Source organism: Thamnophis elegans, chromosome 13 (assembly GCF_009769535.1).
Source record: "Thamnophis elegans isolate rThaEle1 chromosome 13, rThaEle1.pri, whole genome shotgun sequence".
Taxonomy (NCBI): domain Eukaryota; kingdom Metazoa; phylum Chordata; class Lepidosauria; order Squamata; family Colubridae; genus Thamnophis; species Thamnophis elegans.
Window position 1 is genome coordinate 853,619 of NC_045553.1, and position 14,406 is coordinate 868,024.

The following is a 14,406-nucleotide window of genomic DNA, read 5'->3' on the forward strand; positions in this document are numbered from 1 at the left end:
CAATGCCCAAGTCTCATCTTGTGGCCCGGATCATGAGATAGCAGAAGGTGAAGGTGGTGGGGGTTGCACCAGAAATGACAAATACAGGAAGTCAAGAAGGATAAAGGAGCTAATAATATCTTATCACACTTGCTCCACCTTCTCTTCCTTTCTTTTGCACGCCGCTTCTTCTTTTCCTTCTGATTGTCTTCTGATTTGTGCAGGTGGGCATCCAGATTGCTGGTCTTGAAGGCTTCCTTGAGCCAAAACACCTTCTGAAAGGGACGTTTCCTCACCAGCAAAGACCGTCTTTTCACAAGGTGAGGAGTGCAGGGAGTCCCTCTATGTTGGTTGGTGTGTGTGTGTGTGTGTGTGCGTGTGTGTTGTGGAATGATAGGCAGCCCTATCACCTCCTGGGTCAAGTTAGAGTAGCAAGGAAGTTGGAGTGCAGAGCCGAAGACCTTCTGAGAAGAGGCACCAACTGCTCGAGGGGGAGAACAATTTTCTCTCAATCCATTCCAAGGGACACAGCCACTAAGACTCAAAATTGGGGGCAACCCAATTTGTTGGGGGGGGGGGATGAGTGGGTGGGTGGGAGGGCACGGGAGATGCTTTGCAAGCTCAGCACACCTGGCTTATTTCTCATGGAACCAAACTGGTGTGATGATGGGTCACCACATTGGAAGCTGTACCACTTCTGCCCTTGTCGATCCAGGGGGGGCCCAGGTGAAATCAGTCACTCTCCTTGGATAAGCTAAACGTGGCCAAGGATCTGTTCTCCGGGGTCCATCAAGAAAAGAGGTGGAATGGAAAGTTGGAGGGGGGGGGCGAAAGAAAGGGTGTATGGAGGGTCGAAGAGGTACATTGGGTTTCTGTTTTGGGGGGTATTATTGACAAGAGGAATGGCTGTGTTTATTGTTTAATGTTATATGGCCCCGGTTCTGCACAGTATATATGTGACTGTACGAAAATGGAAATGGAAAATAAAAAACACATTTATTTTAAAAAAATAAAAAGAGGTGGAATTTGGTTATGGGTTCTGGGAAGTTGGGGGAGGGAAGGCTGGGGGGGTGGGGAGGAGGGGGGAGGGAGGGATGTATATTAGGCTTGATGAGAGGTGTTAGATTTTAATGTAATATGATTGCACATGTATACTGTCTTCTCTTATTTTTCCTTTAAAACTAAGATATGTTAAGTATATTGATATGGAAGCATAAATACCATCAACATAGAATGGAGTTTGCTCAGAAGCGGAAATACACCAATGAGAGGAAGAGTGGGAAACAGAGGAGAGAAGAAAGATGGGAAGAGAGGGATAGGAGAGAGGGTAAGGGGGGAAGATGAGGAGGATAAGGAGGAGTGGAATGAAGAGAGAGGAGAAGGAGAAAGGAAGGGGAAGTAGAGTAGAAAATGATGGAGGGAAGAAAGGATGTAGAAGAGTGGGAAGCAGAGGAGAGAAGAAAGATGGGAAGAGAGGGATAGGAGAGAGGGCAAGGGGGGAAGATGAGGAGGATAAGGAGGAGTGGAATGAAGAGAGAGGAGAAGGAGAAAGGAAGGGGAAGTAGAGTAGGAAAGGATGATGGAGGGAAGAAAGGAGGTAGGAGAGAGGTAGAAGAAAGAGGTGTATGGAGAGCAGAAGAGCCAATAATGGGTTTTTATCTTTCTGGGCATTGATGGCAAGAGGAACTGATGTAATTACTACTTAATACAATAGGATATTGGCTATGTAATAGTATACATGTGATTATATGTTGTATATTAATGTAATATGATTGCACATGTATACTGTCTTCTCTTATTTTTTTCTTTAAAACTAAGATATGTTAAGTATATTGATATGGAAGCATAAATACCATCAACACAGAAGGGAGTTTGCTCAGAAGCTGAAATATACCAATGAGAGGAAGAGTGGGAAACAGAGGAGAGAAGAAAGATAGGAAGAGAGGGATAGGAGAGAGGGTAAGGGGGGAAGATGAGGAGGATAAGGAGGAGTGGAATGAAGAGAGAGGAGAAGGAGAAAGGAAGGGGAAGTAGAGTAGGAAAGGATGATGGAGGGAAGAAAGGAGGTAGGAGAGAGGCAGAAGAAAGAGGTTTATGGAGAGCAGAAGAGCCAATAATGGGTTTTTATCTTTCTGGGCATTGATGGCAAGAGGAACTGATGTAATTACTACTTAATACAATAGGATATTGGCTATGTAATAGTATACATGTGATTATATGTTGTATATTAATGTAATATGATTGCACATGTATACTGTCTTCTCTTATTTTTTCCTTTAAAACTAAGATATGTTAAGTATATTGATATGGAAGCATAAATACCATCAACACAGAAGGGAGTTTGCTCAGAAGCTGAAATATACCAATGAGAGGAAGAGTGGGAAACAGAGGAGAGAAGAAAGATAGGAAGAGAGGGATAGGAGAGAGGGTAAGGGGGGAAGATGAGGAGGATAAGGAGGAGTGGAATGAAGAGAGAGGAGAAGGAGAAAGGAAGGGGAAGTAGAGTAGGAAAGGATGATGGAGGGAAGAAAGGAGGTAGGAGAGAGGCAGAAGAAAGAGGTTTATGGAGAGCAGAAGAGCCAATAATGGGTTTTATCTTTCTGGGCATTGATGGCAAGAGGAACTGATGTAATTACTACTTAATACAATAGGATATTGGCTATGTAATAGTATACATGTGATTATATGTTGTATATTAATGTAATATGATTGCACATGTATACTGTCTTCTCTTATTTTTTCCTTTAAAACTAAGATATGTTAAGTATATTGATATGGAAGCATAAATACCATCAACACAGAAGGGAGTTTGCTCAGAAGCTGAAATATACCAATGAGAGGAAGAGTGGGAAACAGAGGAGAGAAGAAAGATAGGAAGAGAGGGATAGGAGAGAGGGTAAGGGGGGAAGATGAGGAGGATAAGGAGGAGTGGAATGAAGAGAGAGGAGAAGGAGAAAGGAAGGGGAAGTAGAGTAGGAAAGGATGATGGAGGGAAGAAAGGAGGTAGGAGAGAGGTAGAAGAAAGAGGTGTATGGAGAGCAGAAGAGCCAATAATGGGTTTTTATCTTTCTGGGCATTGATGGCAAGAGGAACTGATGTAATTACTACTTAATACAATAGGATATTGGCTATGTAATAGTATACATGTGATTATATGTTGTATATTAATGTAATATGATTGCACATGTATACTGTCTTCTCTTATTTTTTTCTTTAAAACTAAGATATGTTAAGTATATTGATATGGAAGCATAAATACCATCAACACAGAAGGGAGTTTGCTCAGAAGCTGAAATATACCAATGAGAGGAAGAGTGGGAAACAGAGGAGAGAAGAAAGATGGGAAGAGAGGGATAGGAGAGAGGGTAAGGGGGGAAGATGAGGAGGATAAGGAGGAGTGGAATGAAGAGAGAGGAGAAGGAGAAAGGAAGGGGAAGTAGAGTAGGAAAGGATGATGGAGGGAAGAAAGGAGGTAGGAGAGAGGTAGAAGAAAGAGGTGTATGGAGAGCAGAAGAGCCAATAATGGGTTTTTATCTTTCTGGGCATTGATGGCAAGAGGAACTGATGTAATTACTACTTAATACAATAGGATATTGGCTATGTAATAGTATACATGTGATTATATGTTGTATATTAATGTAATATGATTGCACATGTATACTGTCTTCTCTTATTTTTTTCTTTAAAACTAAGATATGTTAAGTATATTGATATGGAAGCATAAATACCATCAACACAGAAGGGAGTTTGCTCAGAAGCTGAAATATACCAATGAGAGGAAGAGTGGGAAACAGAGGAGAGAAGAAAGATGGGAAGAGAGGGATAGGAGAGAGGGTAAGGGGGGAAGATGAGGAGGATAAGGAGGAGTGGAATGAAGAGAGAGGAGAAGGAGAAAGGAAGGGGAAGTAGAGTAGGAAAGGATGATGGAGGGAAGAAAGGAGGTAGGAGAGAGGTAGAAGAAAGAGGTGTATGGAGAGCAGAAGAGCCAATAATGGGTTTTTATCTTTCTGGGCATTGATGGCAAGAGGAACTGATGTAATTACTACTTAATACAATAGGATATTGGCTATGTAATAGTATACATGTGATTATATGTTGTATATTAATGTAATATGATTGCACATGTATACTGTCTTCTCTTATTTTTTTCTTTAAAACTAAGATATGTTAAGTATATTGATATGGAAGCATAAATACCATCAACACAGAAGGGAGTTTGCTCAGAAGCTGAAATATACCAATGAGAGGAAGAGTGGGAACAGAGGAGAGAAGAAAGATGGGAAGAGAGGGATAGGAGAGAGGGTAAGGGGGGAAGATGAGGAGGATAAGGAGGAGTGGAATGAAGAGAGAGGAGAAGGAGAAAGGAAGGGGAAGTAGAGTAGAAAATGATGGAGGGAAGAAAGGATGTAGAAGAGTGGGAAGCAGAGGAGAGAAGAAAGATGGGAAGAGAGGGATAGGAGAGAGGGTAAGGGGGGGGAGATGAGGAGGATAAGGAGGAGTGGAATGAAGAGAGAGGAGAAGGAGAAAGGAAGGGGAAGTAGAGTAGGAAAGGATGATGGAGGGAAGAAAGGAGGTAGGAGAGAGGTAGAAGAAAGAGGTGTATGGAGAGCAGAAGAGCTGATAATGGGTTTTTTATCTTTCTGGGTGTTGATGACAAGAGGAACTGATGTAATTACTACTTAATACAATAGGATATTGGCTATGGAATAGTATACATGTGATTGTATGTTATGAAAATGGAAAATAAAAATGTATATTCATAAAAGAAAAAGAACAAGAAAAGAGGTGGAACTTCTGTGGCCACCATCCTCTTGACATTTTTGGCTCTGGTCTGCAGACACCTCTGGCGGTTTGCATCAGAAGGGAAAGACACGAGTCGCCATTCAGGCCTGGCTCAAGTCCTCCTTGAAAACACAGCCCTGGCTTGGAAGGCAGGCAGGCATTCCAGGATATCAGCCATTCTGGACAGAGAGCAGAGGGAGCCGGTGGCTGCAGGGCTAAACCAGGGGTCTTTAGCAGGGGGGGGGGGAGGGAGCAGGCAGCCTTTGTTCCGTGGTTTGTGTAGCCTTGTTGCATCTTGACCTCCCTCCAGGGCAGAGATTCCCTTTGTTTTGCCTTGCGGGGGTTGTGTTTCCAAACACCTGATAGCCTTGTGCGTACGAAAGCTGAGCAGATAATTCTACAGGCATCCTTATCTCCTTCCTAGACAGCAACAACCGGCTGGCCTGGAGCCTGCCAGGCATAACAGAGCTCGGCAGGTTGCCCATCCTCGGTGGGGCAGAGATAGAGAGACTAGGGGAAAGGCAGCCCTTTAGCGGTTTTTTTTTGGGGGTGGGGGTACGGCGGTTGCTGACTGTGTTGGTAGTCGGGGCTGCCTGAGTCAGGAGGCTTCTAAATCAGGACATCCTGTTTGGGTTTTGAGAAAGTGCTGAGTTGGTTGCTGGCCTTGCTTGGCGGATTCTCCTTCCACCCAGATCGAGGACAGAAATCAGGCTCTGAATGTCCCCGTCAGAAGTAGAGCCACCCCCTGTCATCCCGAGGCTTAACCTCCGGCAGTGCCTTATGGGCCATCGGGCATTCTGACCACACACATGTGAATGTGAAGAATCGGCCTCACCAGCCCAAGGAGGACACGCTTAGAAGGTCTGGTACTTATTCGCGAGTCCCTGGTTGGGTTCCTCCTCCGCTCTGTTCAACCTTCTGAGAAGTTCTGCTCCATCCTCAGAAATCCTTAGTTGGAGATGTCAGTTCTGAGGTCGAAAGCAGAGGAGGGCCATTGATTGGGGCCACTCCAGGGGACACGGTTGGTCCCAGGACACGAAAAGTATTGGGTGGCCAGGACATACTTCCATTTATTCAGAGCCATTGCCTGCCCCAAAGCATTTACGCCATGAATCCGACCTAGTAGGTTACATTCAGACATGCATCCAATCACCTTCTTGGCAGAGCGCTTCCCTTCGCACATATCCTGCTCCTTGAAGTAACCACCAGAGTAGGAGGGCTACTCTAGGGATCCACGGTCTCCCCTGAGCTTGTGTTGAAAGGCACAATGGGCAACCAGGGGAGAAAATCTGAGCAATGTTATCTCTTCGGTCTTCAGGATACAAAACTCTTGAGGTGCCTTGGGCCACAACTTCCGGTCCATTGCTCAGAGATCCAACCCACTTCATCCCCAAAGAGTTCCAGGGAGGCATTCCAGAGAGAGGTGGGACTCTCATTGGACCAGCCTCCCGGGAGCATTTCTTAACCAACCACTCTTCCTCCGGAGTGAAGCTTTCCGAAGGAATCTCTTGGCAGCCAGCTAATTCACCTGCAGAAAATATGACTTCAGCAACAGAGTGGTCAATGCTTGGAATGAACTAACTGTTGTTACATCCTCAAGCCAGGGGTTTAAATTCAACAGGTTCTGACAGGTTCTGGAGAACCGGTAGTGGAAATTTTGAGTAGTTCGGAGAACCGGCAAATGCCACCTCTGGCTGGCCCCAGAGTGGGGGAGGGAATGGGGATTTTTCAATATCCTTCCCCTGCCACGCCCACCAAGCCACGCCCACAGAACTGGTAGTAAAAGATTTAGAGTTTGACCACTGCCCCCATAACTTTGACCTCAAACTGTCTCCCGTGGACCTCACCCCATTCCTAAGAGGTCCATAAAGGGGGCGTGAATAAGCGCACCAGGGTGCCTAGGCCCAGTTCCCCCCCCCCAAGGACAGAGCTCAGGCTTTGTGGGTGGCCCCTGCTGGCTCCATCCAGGATGGCAGAGGCTCTGATTCTGCCAAGGCAGAGCCACCCAAACCACTGCCTCCCTCCCTCCCTCCTTCCTTCCTTCCCTCCGTCCTTCCCTCCCTCCTCCCTCCTTCCCTCCCTCCTTCCTTCCCTCCCTCCGTCCCTCCCTCCCTCCTTCCCTCCCTCCCTCTCTCCCTCCCTTCTTCCCTCCCTACTTCCCTCCCTCTCCTTCCTTCCCTTCCTCCTTCCCTCCCTCCCCCTCTTCCTCCTTCCCTCCCTCCTTCCCTCCTTCCCTCCCTCTTTCCCTCCCTTCTTCCCTCCCTCCCTCCTTCCCTCCCTCTGTCCTTCCCTCCCTCCTTCCTTCCATCCCTCCTTCCCTCCCTCCTTCCCTCCCTCCCTCCTTCCTTCCCTCCCTCCCTCCCTCCTTCCTTTCCTCCTTCCCTCCTTCCCTTCTTCCCTCCTTCCCTCCCTCCTCCCCTCCCTCATCCCTCATCCCTCCTTCCTTCCCTCCTTCCCTCCTTCCCTCCCTCCCTCCTTCCTTTCCTCCCTCCCTCCTTCCCTCCCTCCCTCCCTCCTTCCCTCCTTCCTTCCCTCCATCCCTCCTTCCCTCCCTCCTTCCCTCCCTCCCTCCTTCTCTCCCTCCCTCCTTCCTTCCCTCCTTCCTCCCTCCTTCCTTCCTTCCCTCCCTCCCTCCCTCCCTCTTTCCCTCCTTCCCTCCCTCCCTCCTTCCCTCCCTACCTCCTTCCCTCCCTCCCTCCCTCCCTCCCTCCCTTCTTACCTCCCTCCCTCCTTTCTTTCCTCCCTCCCTCCTTCCCTCTCTCCCTCCTTCCTTCCCTCCTTCCCTCCCTCTCTCCTTCCCTCCCTCCCTCCTTCCCTCCCTCCCCCCTTCCCTCCCTCCCTCCTTCCCTCCCTCCCTCCTTCCTTCCTTCCCTCCCTCCTTCCTTCCTCCCTCTTTCCCTCCCTCCCTCCCGGACCAAGAGGGAAATCAAAAGAAAGGGAAACTTCCCTGAAAGAGCTTCCTCTTTCCAGACAAACCGCCTGCGAAGCAGCCCCAGCCCAGTCCTGGCCTCCAGTGGCTCATTAAAGAGGGACGCTGCTTTCCTCCTCCTTGCTGGCTGACTTTCTTCGCTCCACTATTGTTTGTTTGTTTTGTACCCGTGGCAGGAAAGGTTCCCGTAAGGCCGACTCGCCCCAGCCGCCCTCCTCCTTTTCTCCGTAGTCCTGCCCTGAGCCTCGCTTGTTGACGGTAAGAAGACTCAGGTCAAGGACCTGCCTGCATCCTCCCCTGCCTCTGCCCCTCTGCCTGGCTTCCTCTGTCTGTCTGGCTCAGAAAAAAACAGTGGTCTGCCTCTGATTTGGGATTTCATTTGGAGAAACGAAACCTGTGCAGATAGAATAGAATAACAGAGTTGGAAGGGGCCTTGGAGGTCTTCTAGTCCAACCCTCTGCCTAGACAGGAAACCCTACACCCCTTCAGACAAATGGCTCTCCAACATCTTCTTAAAAACGTCCAGTGTTGGAGCATTCAAACTTCTGGAGGCAACTTCTGTTCCACTGGTTAATTGTTCTCATTGTCAGGAAATTTCTCCTGAGTTCTAAGTTGCTTCTCTCCTTGATTAGTTTCCACCCATTGCTTCTTGTTCTACCCTCAAGTGCCTTGGAGAATAGCTTGACTGCCTCTTCTTTGGGGCAACCCCTGAGATATCGGAAGATGCTATCATGTCTCCCCTAGTTCTTTTTTCTCTTAAACTAAACATACCCAGTTCCTGCAACTGTTCTTCATGTGTTTTAGCCTCCAGACCCCTAATCCTCTTTGTTGCTCTTCTCTGCACTCTTTAGAATACAATAGCAGAGTTGGGAGGGACCTTGGAGGTCTTCTAGTCCAACCCCCAGCCTAGGCAGGAAACGCTACACCACTTCAGACAAATGGTTTATCCAAACATCTTCTTTAAAGCTTCCAGTGTTGGAGCATTCACAACTTCTGGAGGCAACTTCTGTTCCACTGATTCATTGTTCTCACTGTCAGGAAATTTCTCCTCAGTTCTAGGTTGCTTCTCTCCTTGATTAGTTTCCACCCATTGCTTCTTGTCCTGCCCTCAGGTGCCTTGGAGAATAGTTTGACTCCCTTTTCTTTGTGGCAACCCCTGAGATATCAGAAGGCTGCTATCATGTCTCCCCTAGTCCTTCTTTTCATTAAACTAGACATACCCAGTTCCTGCAACCGTTCTTCATATGTTTTAGCCTCCAGTCCCCTCATCCTCTTTGTTGCTCTTCTCTGCACTCTTTCCAGAGTCTCCACATCTTTTCTACATCGTGGCGACCCAAACTGGATGCCGTATTCCATGTGTGGCCTTATTACCAAGGCCTTATAGAGCGGTACTAACACTCCACGTGTAGATATTATTGTACCTGGCTGGGCCTGTGTGCTTTTCCAGGGGATCCTTGGGAGAGACCTTCAGGGAGAGCAGCATGGAAGCTTAGCAAAGGGAGACCCAACCTAGAATTAAGGAGACATTTCCTGACCTTGAGAACCATCAATCCATGGAAGAGTTGCCTCTGGAAATTGAGGGTGATCCATCACTGGAAGTTTTTAATGAGATTGCATCATTTGTCCAGAATGGTGTAGGACCTCCTGTTTGAGCAGGGGGTTTGACCTCCAAGGTCCTTCCCAACTCTTTATTCTGTATTCTGATCCAGTTGGACAATAACTTGAAATCCTTGCTCTCTTGGCTTCCTCATATGATCATTGAGATGGCCAAGGAACCTTGGATCTGGAAGCCTTCCGGAATCCGGTTAGAGCTCGCCCACAGCTTTGGAAAGGCAGTTCATTTGGTATTCCCCAGGCCAGATGGGCTGGCCTCCTTTTGCTGGCAGAAGCCCACTGCCCATCTGTTTCCTTTTGCCCCCAAATGTATATTAATGTTCTTCGTTGCTTGGAAATCCTTTTGTCTGCCTTTTAAGCTCCAGCTTAAAATTTCTCACTCGGTTCCATTCGGCAGGATCCCCAAGGAGAAGAACAATGGCTGATTTAAAAAAAAATAATTGAATGCTTTTGAATTGTCTTCTTAGATTAGATTTAACCCAGTTTCTCTCAACTTTGGCCACTTTAAGACACGTGGACTTCAGCTCCCAGAATTCCCCACCAGCCTGGGGAATTCTGGGAGCTGAAGTCCACATGTCTTAAAGTGGCCAAGGTTAAGAAACATTGTCATAACCCATCTAAGTTTTCTACTCCCTTTTGTATTGTCTTTAACAACAGTTTTGAGTATTGAAAGTGTTGCCATTAAAATTTCAAAGTTCACGCTTTTCCTTCACGCAAAAAAACATGTTAGCCTTCTATTTATTATGTATTAAATAATTTACGCCACTCTGCTGTGCTGGCCAAAGGATTTTCCCTTCTTCTTTTTTAAATGTCAGCTTTAATGAAGACAGGCTTAAGATACAGAAGGATCTTGACAAACCTGAGCATTGGGCACTATCTAATAAAATGAAATTCAATGGTGAAAAAAGTAAGGTTCTACATTTAGGCAACACAAATGAAATGCACAGGTCCAGTATAGGTGGTACCTTGCTCAAGAGTAGTAACTATGAGAGGGATCTTGGAGTCCTAGTGGACAACCATTTAAATAGGAGCCAGCCGTGCGCAGCAGCTGCCAAAAAAGCCAACACAGTTCTAGGCTGCATCAACAGAGGGAGAGAATCAAGATCACATGAAGGGTTAAGACCACTTTATAATGCTTTGGTAAGGCCACACTTGGAATACGGCATCCAGTTTGGGTCGCCACGATGTAAAAAAGATGTGGAGACTCTGGAAAGCGTGCAGAGAAGAGCAACAAAGAGGCTTAGGGGACTGGAGGCTAAAACATAGGAAGAACGGTTGCAGGAACTGGGGATGTCTAGTTTAATGAAAAGAAGGACCAGGGGAGACATGATAGCAGCCTTCCAATATCTCCGGGGTTGCCACAAAGAAGAGGGAGTCGAACTATTCTCTAAAGCACCTGAGGGTAGAACAAGAAGCAATGGGTGGAAACTAATCAAGGAGAGAAGCAACCTAGAACTGAGGAGAAACTTCCAAACAATTAATCAATAGAACAACTTGCCTCCAGAAGTTGTGAATGCCCCAACACTGGAAGTCTTTAAGAAGATGTTGGATAGCCATTTGTCTGAAATGGTATAGGGTTTCCTGCCTAGTCAGGGGGCTGGACTAGAAGGCCTCCAAGGTCCCTTCCAACTCTGCTATTGTATTGTATTGTAATACAATTTGATCTAACAGAGGTACCAGACCGATGTTCCCCTACTTAACGTGTGGTCCTTGTCTCTCCTGCAAGGGATTCTGGGACATTTTCCAAGATAGGATGCTCATTTATTTTGGACGATGCTGCATTCAGCCTCCTCCTTCCCTGCATTGGGATTGGCATCACTGGGTAGGATCTGGGTCATCCCAGGAAGACGTTGTGTAGAAATTAGTCTATGTTCTTCTCCATCCATCCATATCAATTAGTTTGGACTTGCAACAATAGTTCTTTGTTGTTACTCAGCCGTTACAGGCAGTCTTAGATGAGGCAAGCTCTCACTGGTTTGTCCCATCAGCCTTCACTCTTCTGTGTTTCCTAACCGTGGTGTGAAGCTACCTTGGCACCATCTCAAGTTTTTGACCAATCTGTGTCCCCAACAGGTCATGGAAGAATTGGAGAACACTACGGATTACTACTTAGACTACTATAGTTTCCAAGACTTCCCTGTTAGAGACGGATACAGCAAAAAACCCCAGATAGACCCCCTGACCGTCATTCAAGTGGTCGCTGCTCTCATCTACAGCGTCACCTGCCTCCTGGGTCTATTGGGCAACGGCTTGGTCATCGCCATTATCCTCCAGATGAAGAAGTCGGTCACCACGGTCTGGTTCCTCAACTTGGCAGCTGCCGACTTCCTGTTCAACGTCTTCCTGCCCCTGAACATCGCCTACACGGCCATGGGCTTCCACTGGGTTTTCGGCAGGGACATGTGCAAAGTCAACAATTTGCTTCTCAACCTTAACATGTACACCAGTGTCTTCCTGCTGACCACCATCAGCTTCGACCGCTGCATCTTGGTGGTCTTCCCAGTCCAGTCCCAAAAGCATCGGACACCAACCATTGCCTGGTTGCTCTGCGTCCTAATTTGGGTGATTGGTTTCCTGATGAGCTCCCCTTCCCTTGTTTTTCGAGACACCACGACCTCCGGCAACCGCATCCTTTGCTTTCACAACTTCTCCTTGTCCAGTTCTCCAAACGACACCGCCCTTGGCCACCAGAGACACAAAATGGTAACCACCATTCGCTTCTTGCTGGGGTTTATCATACCAATGATCATTATCACTGTATGCTACATCACCATAATTTTCCGGCTGAAAAGGAACCGTCTGGCCAAATCCAAGAAGCCCTTGAGGATTATTGTCACCATTATCACCACCTTCTTCTTGAGTTGGTGTCCCTACCATACGTTCCACCTGCTGGAAATGGACCACCAGTCAGTTCCGAGCACCGTCTTCGAGATAGGGCTGCCTCTTGTCACCGCCATCGCGGCTTCTAACAGCTGCATGAACCCCATTCTGTACGTCTTCATGGGCCAAGATTTCAAGAAGTTTAAGGTCACCATCCTGTCCAGGCTGGCCAATGCGCTGACCGAGGACACAATCAATTCAGTCCATTCGTTCTCACGCAAAAGCGTCACCAAAGCCAGTTCAATGACTGAAAAAGAATCATTTTTACTCTGAGCCCAAGGTGGATTACAGCGGATCATTTGGTTTCCAGCAATGGTCCAAAACTCCTCGCGGTGGCCTTCTTGGATTACTCCAGCGGTTTCAGGAGGAACCTGACATTGGTTTGGTGAATCTAAGCCAGTGGTGGCTCTGTGTGATTCTAAGTACACTCTTGTTTATTCTTATCGAAGCTTTTTGAGGATTATGGCATAAACACCTGATCCTAACCACGTAAACAAACTTCACGACAAAGGAAGGCCCGATGGTTGGACTTCAGCCTGTAAAGTGTTCACCGCATCCTATAAATTCTTGGCAAAAAGCATATTTTGAGCTCTGGGGGAAATTGAGTAACCCCTTCATTGGGAAGAGAATTGGGAAGTTTAGGCTTAGCTTGTTTTAGACAGGACACTGTAACAGATGTGTGTGTGTAGGCGTGTGTTTCCTAATCATTTGTACCTGTGTAAATCCAGGTGTGATTTCTCATTCTATCACCTTCCATGTGAGCAGACATGCAAAAAGCTCATTTTTTGCAATCGCAAATTTTCCCAGTTGAGAATTTAATTCTAGTTAAAAAATAAAACCCCAATCCTTTCCTCTCACACTATAAGTCACACTTTGGAGGACAATCATTTCATACAGGTTCTGTCCAGCAACTTTTTTCTCTCTCGTTGACTCGTCCATGAGATTTCTTAGTCCACGAATAAATCTTTTCTCTAGGAGGTGGGCTGCGAGTTCCCGTCTCTTCAATTTCATGCCCAGTTAATTTGGGAAATAACTCATTTCCCCCTCTCTTTCTTTTCACCGACCTAAATCTGAAATGATGAGCTAGAATCCAACCCCGGGTTTATAGATTGATAAGTTGATTTTACTTCTCCCAAATCTAATGAAATCACTTCTAATTGTATCTGGAAAGACACGGAGGATGGAGTCTCTCCTTCTGTCCCCGCAAAGTGCCAGGCAGAACAACTTCTCCACCTCTGGAGCAGATCAACAAGGATTTCTAACTATTGTTGGTCTACAAAAACACGACCAAAATTAAAAGGAAGTTGTGGAAATTTGCTGCATCAGGAACAATTGCTTGGATGACAGAAATAGACCCTGGAGACAAGCAGAGACGTCCAACAATGTTTTCCAGCTGGAGAATCTTGAGGATTTAGTAAATAAACAGTAACTCCAACTATTGGCATGAAAGTCCACTGCCCTCAGTTCAACTCCTAGCAATATGATGGCAATAGCAATATAGCCATAGCAGTTAGACTTATATACCGCTTCATAGGGCTTTCAGCCCTCTCTAAGCGGTTTACAGAGTCAGCATATTGCCCCCAACAACAATCCGGGTCCTCATTTCACCCACCTCGGAAGGATGGAAGGCTGAGTCAACCCTGAGCCGGTGAGATTTGAACCGCTGAACTGCAGATAGCAGTCAGCTGAAGTGGCCTGCAGTACTGCACCCTAACCACTGCGCCACCTCGGCGTGTGTTGAAAATTACTGTTGGGTCAGGTTTCCTACAAATGAAAAAGCATCTACCAGTAATTGTTGTAGGTAACATTCCTAACAAGTATATCTGTATTTAAGATAAGTTGGGTTTTTTAAAAAAAACTTTGTATTTCTAAAGATATGCGCTGTTTTTTCCCCCTCCGTAAGCAGTTTTGTAAAAGTCTATGTTGTTTTTTTTTAATGGAAAAAAATAAAATAAAATAAAGTGACTCGGGGGCTGCCAGGTTCTCTTGTCGACCTCCCACCCGATCCTGTTGCTCGTACAAAGATTCTGGAACTTAGCTGCCTGATTGCAAGAGGACTTGGCACCATGAAGCCATGGCCTCCACATCTCTAAGGAAGGTCCTCAGCCCAAGCTCTTGAAGAGAATAGCAATAGCAATAGCAGTTAGACTTATATACCGCTTCATAGGGCTTTCAGCCCTCTCTAAGCGGTTTACAGAGTCAGCATATCGCCCCCAACAACA

General features: G+C 46.6%; 1 protein-coding gene across 2 annotated transcripts; it reads left to right on the forward strand.

The window, feature by feature from the left end:
* The first annotated feature begins 212 nt into the window (after window positions 1-212).
* Window positions 213-13,467, forward strand: CMKLR1 (chemerin chemokine-like receptor 1). Of its 2 annotated transcripts, XM_032230118.1 has the most exons (3): window positions 213-299; window positions 7,867-7,948; window positions 11,378-13,467. In XM_032230118.1, exon 3 carries the CDS (start codon window positions 11,381-11,383, stop codon window positions 12,455-12,457), a length of 1,077 nt encoding a protein of 358 aa, XP_032086009.1. In that variant the 5' UTR covers window positions 213-299; window positions 7,867-7,948; window positions 11,378-11,380; the 3' UTR covers window positions 12,458-13,467. The 2 variants fall into 2 exon arrangements, with proteins under 2 accessions (XP_032086009.1, XP_032086008.1); XM_032230117.1 differs by lacking the exon at window positions 213-299 and having other exon boundaries at window positions 7,675-7,948.
* The last annotated feature ends 939 nt before the right edge of the window (window positions 13,468-14,406 follow it).

Coding starts and splice junctions, on each gene's coding strand:
- CMKLR1 (XM_032230118.1), top strand. CDS start 11,381: ATGGAAGAATTGGAGAACACTACGGATTACTACTTAGACTACTATAGT.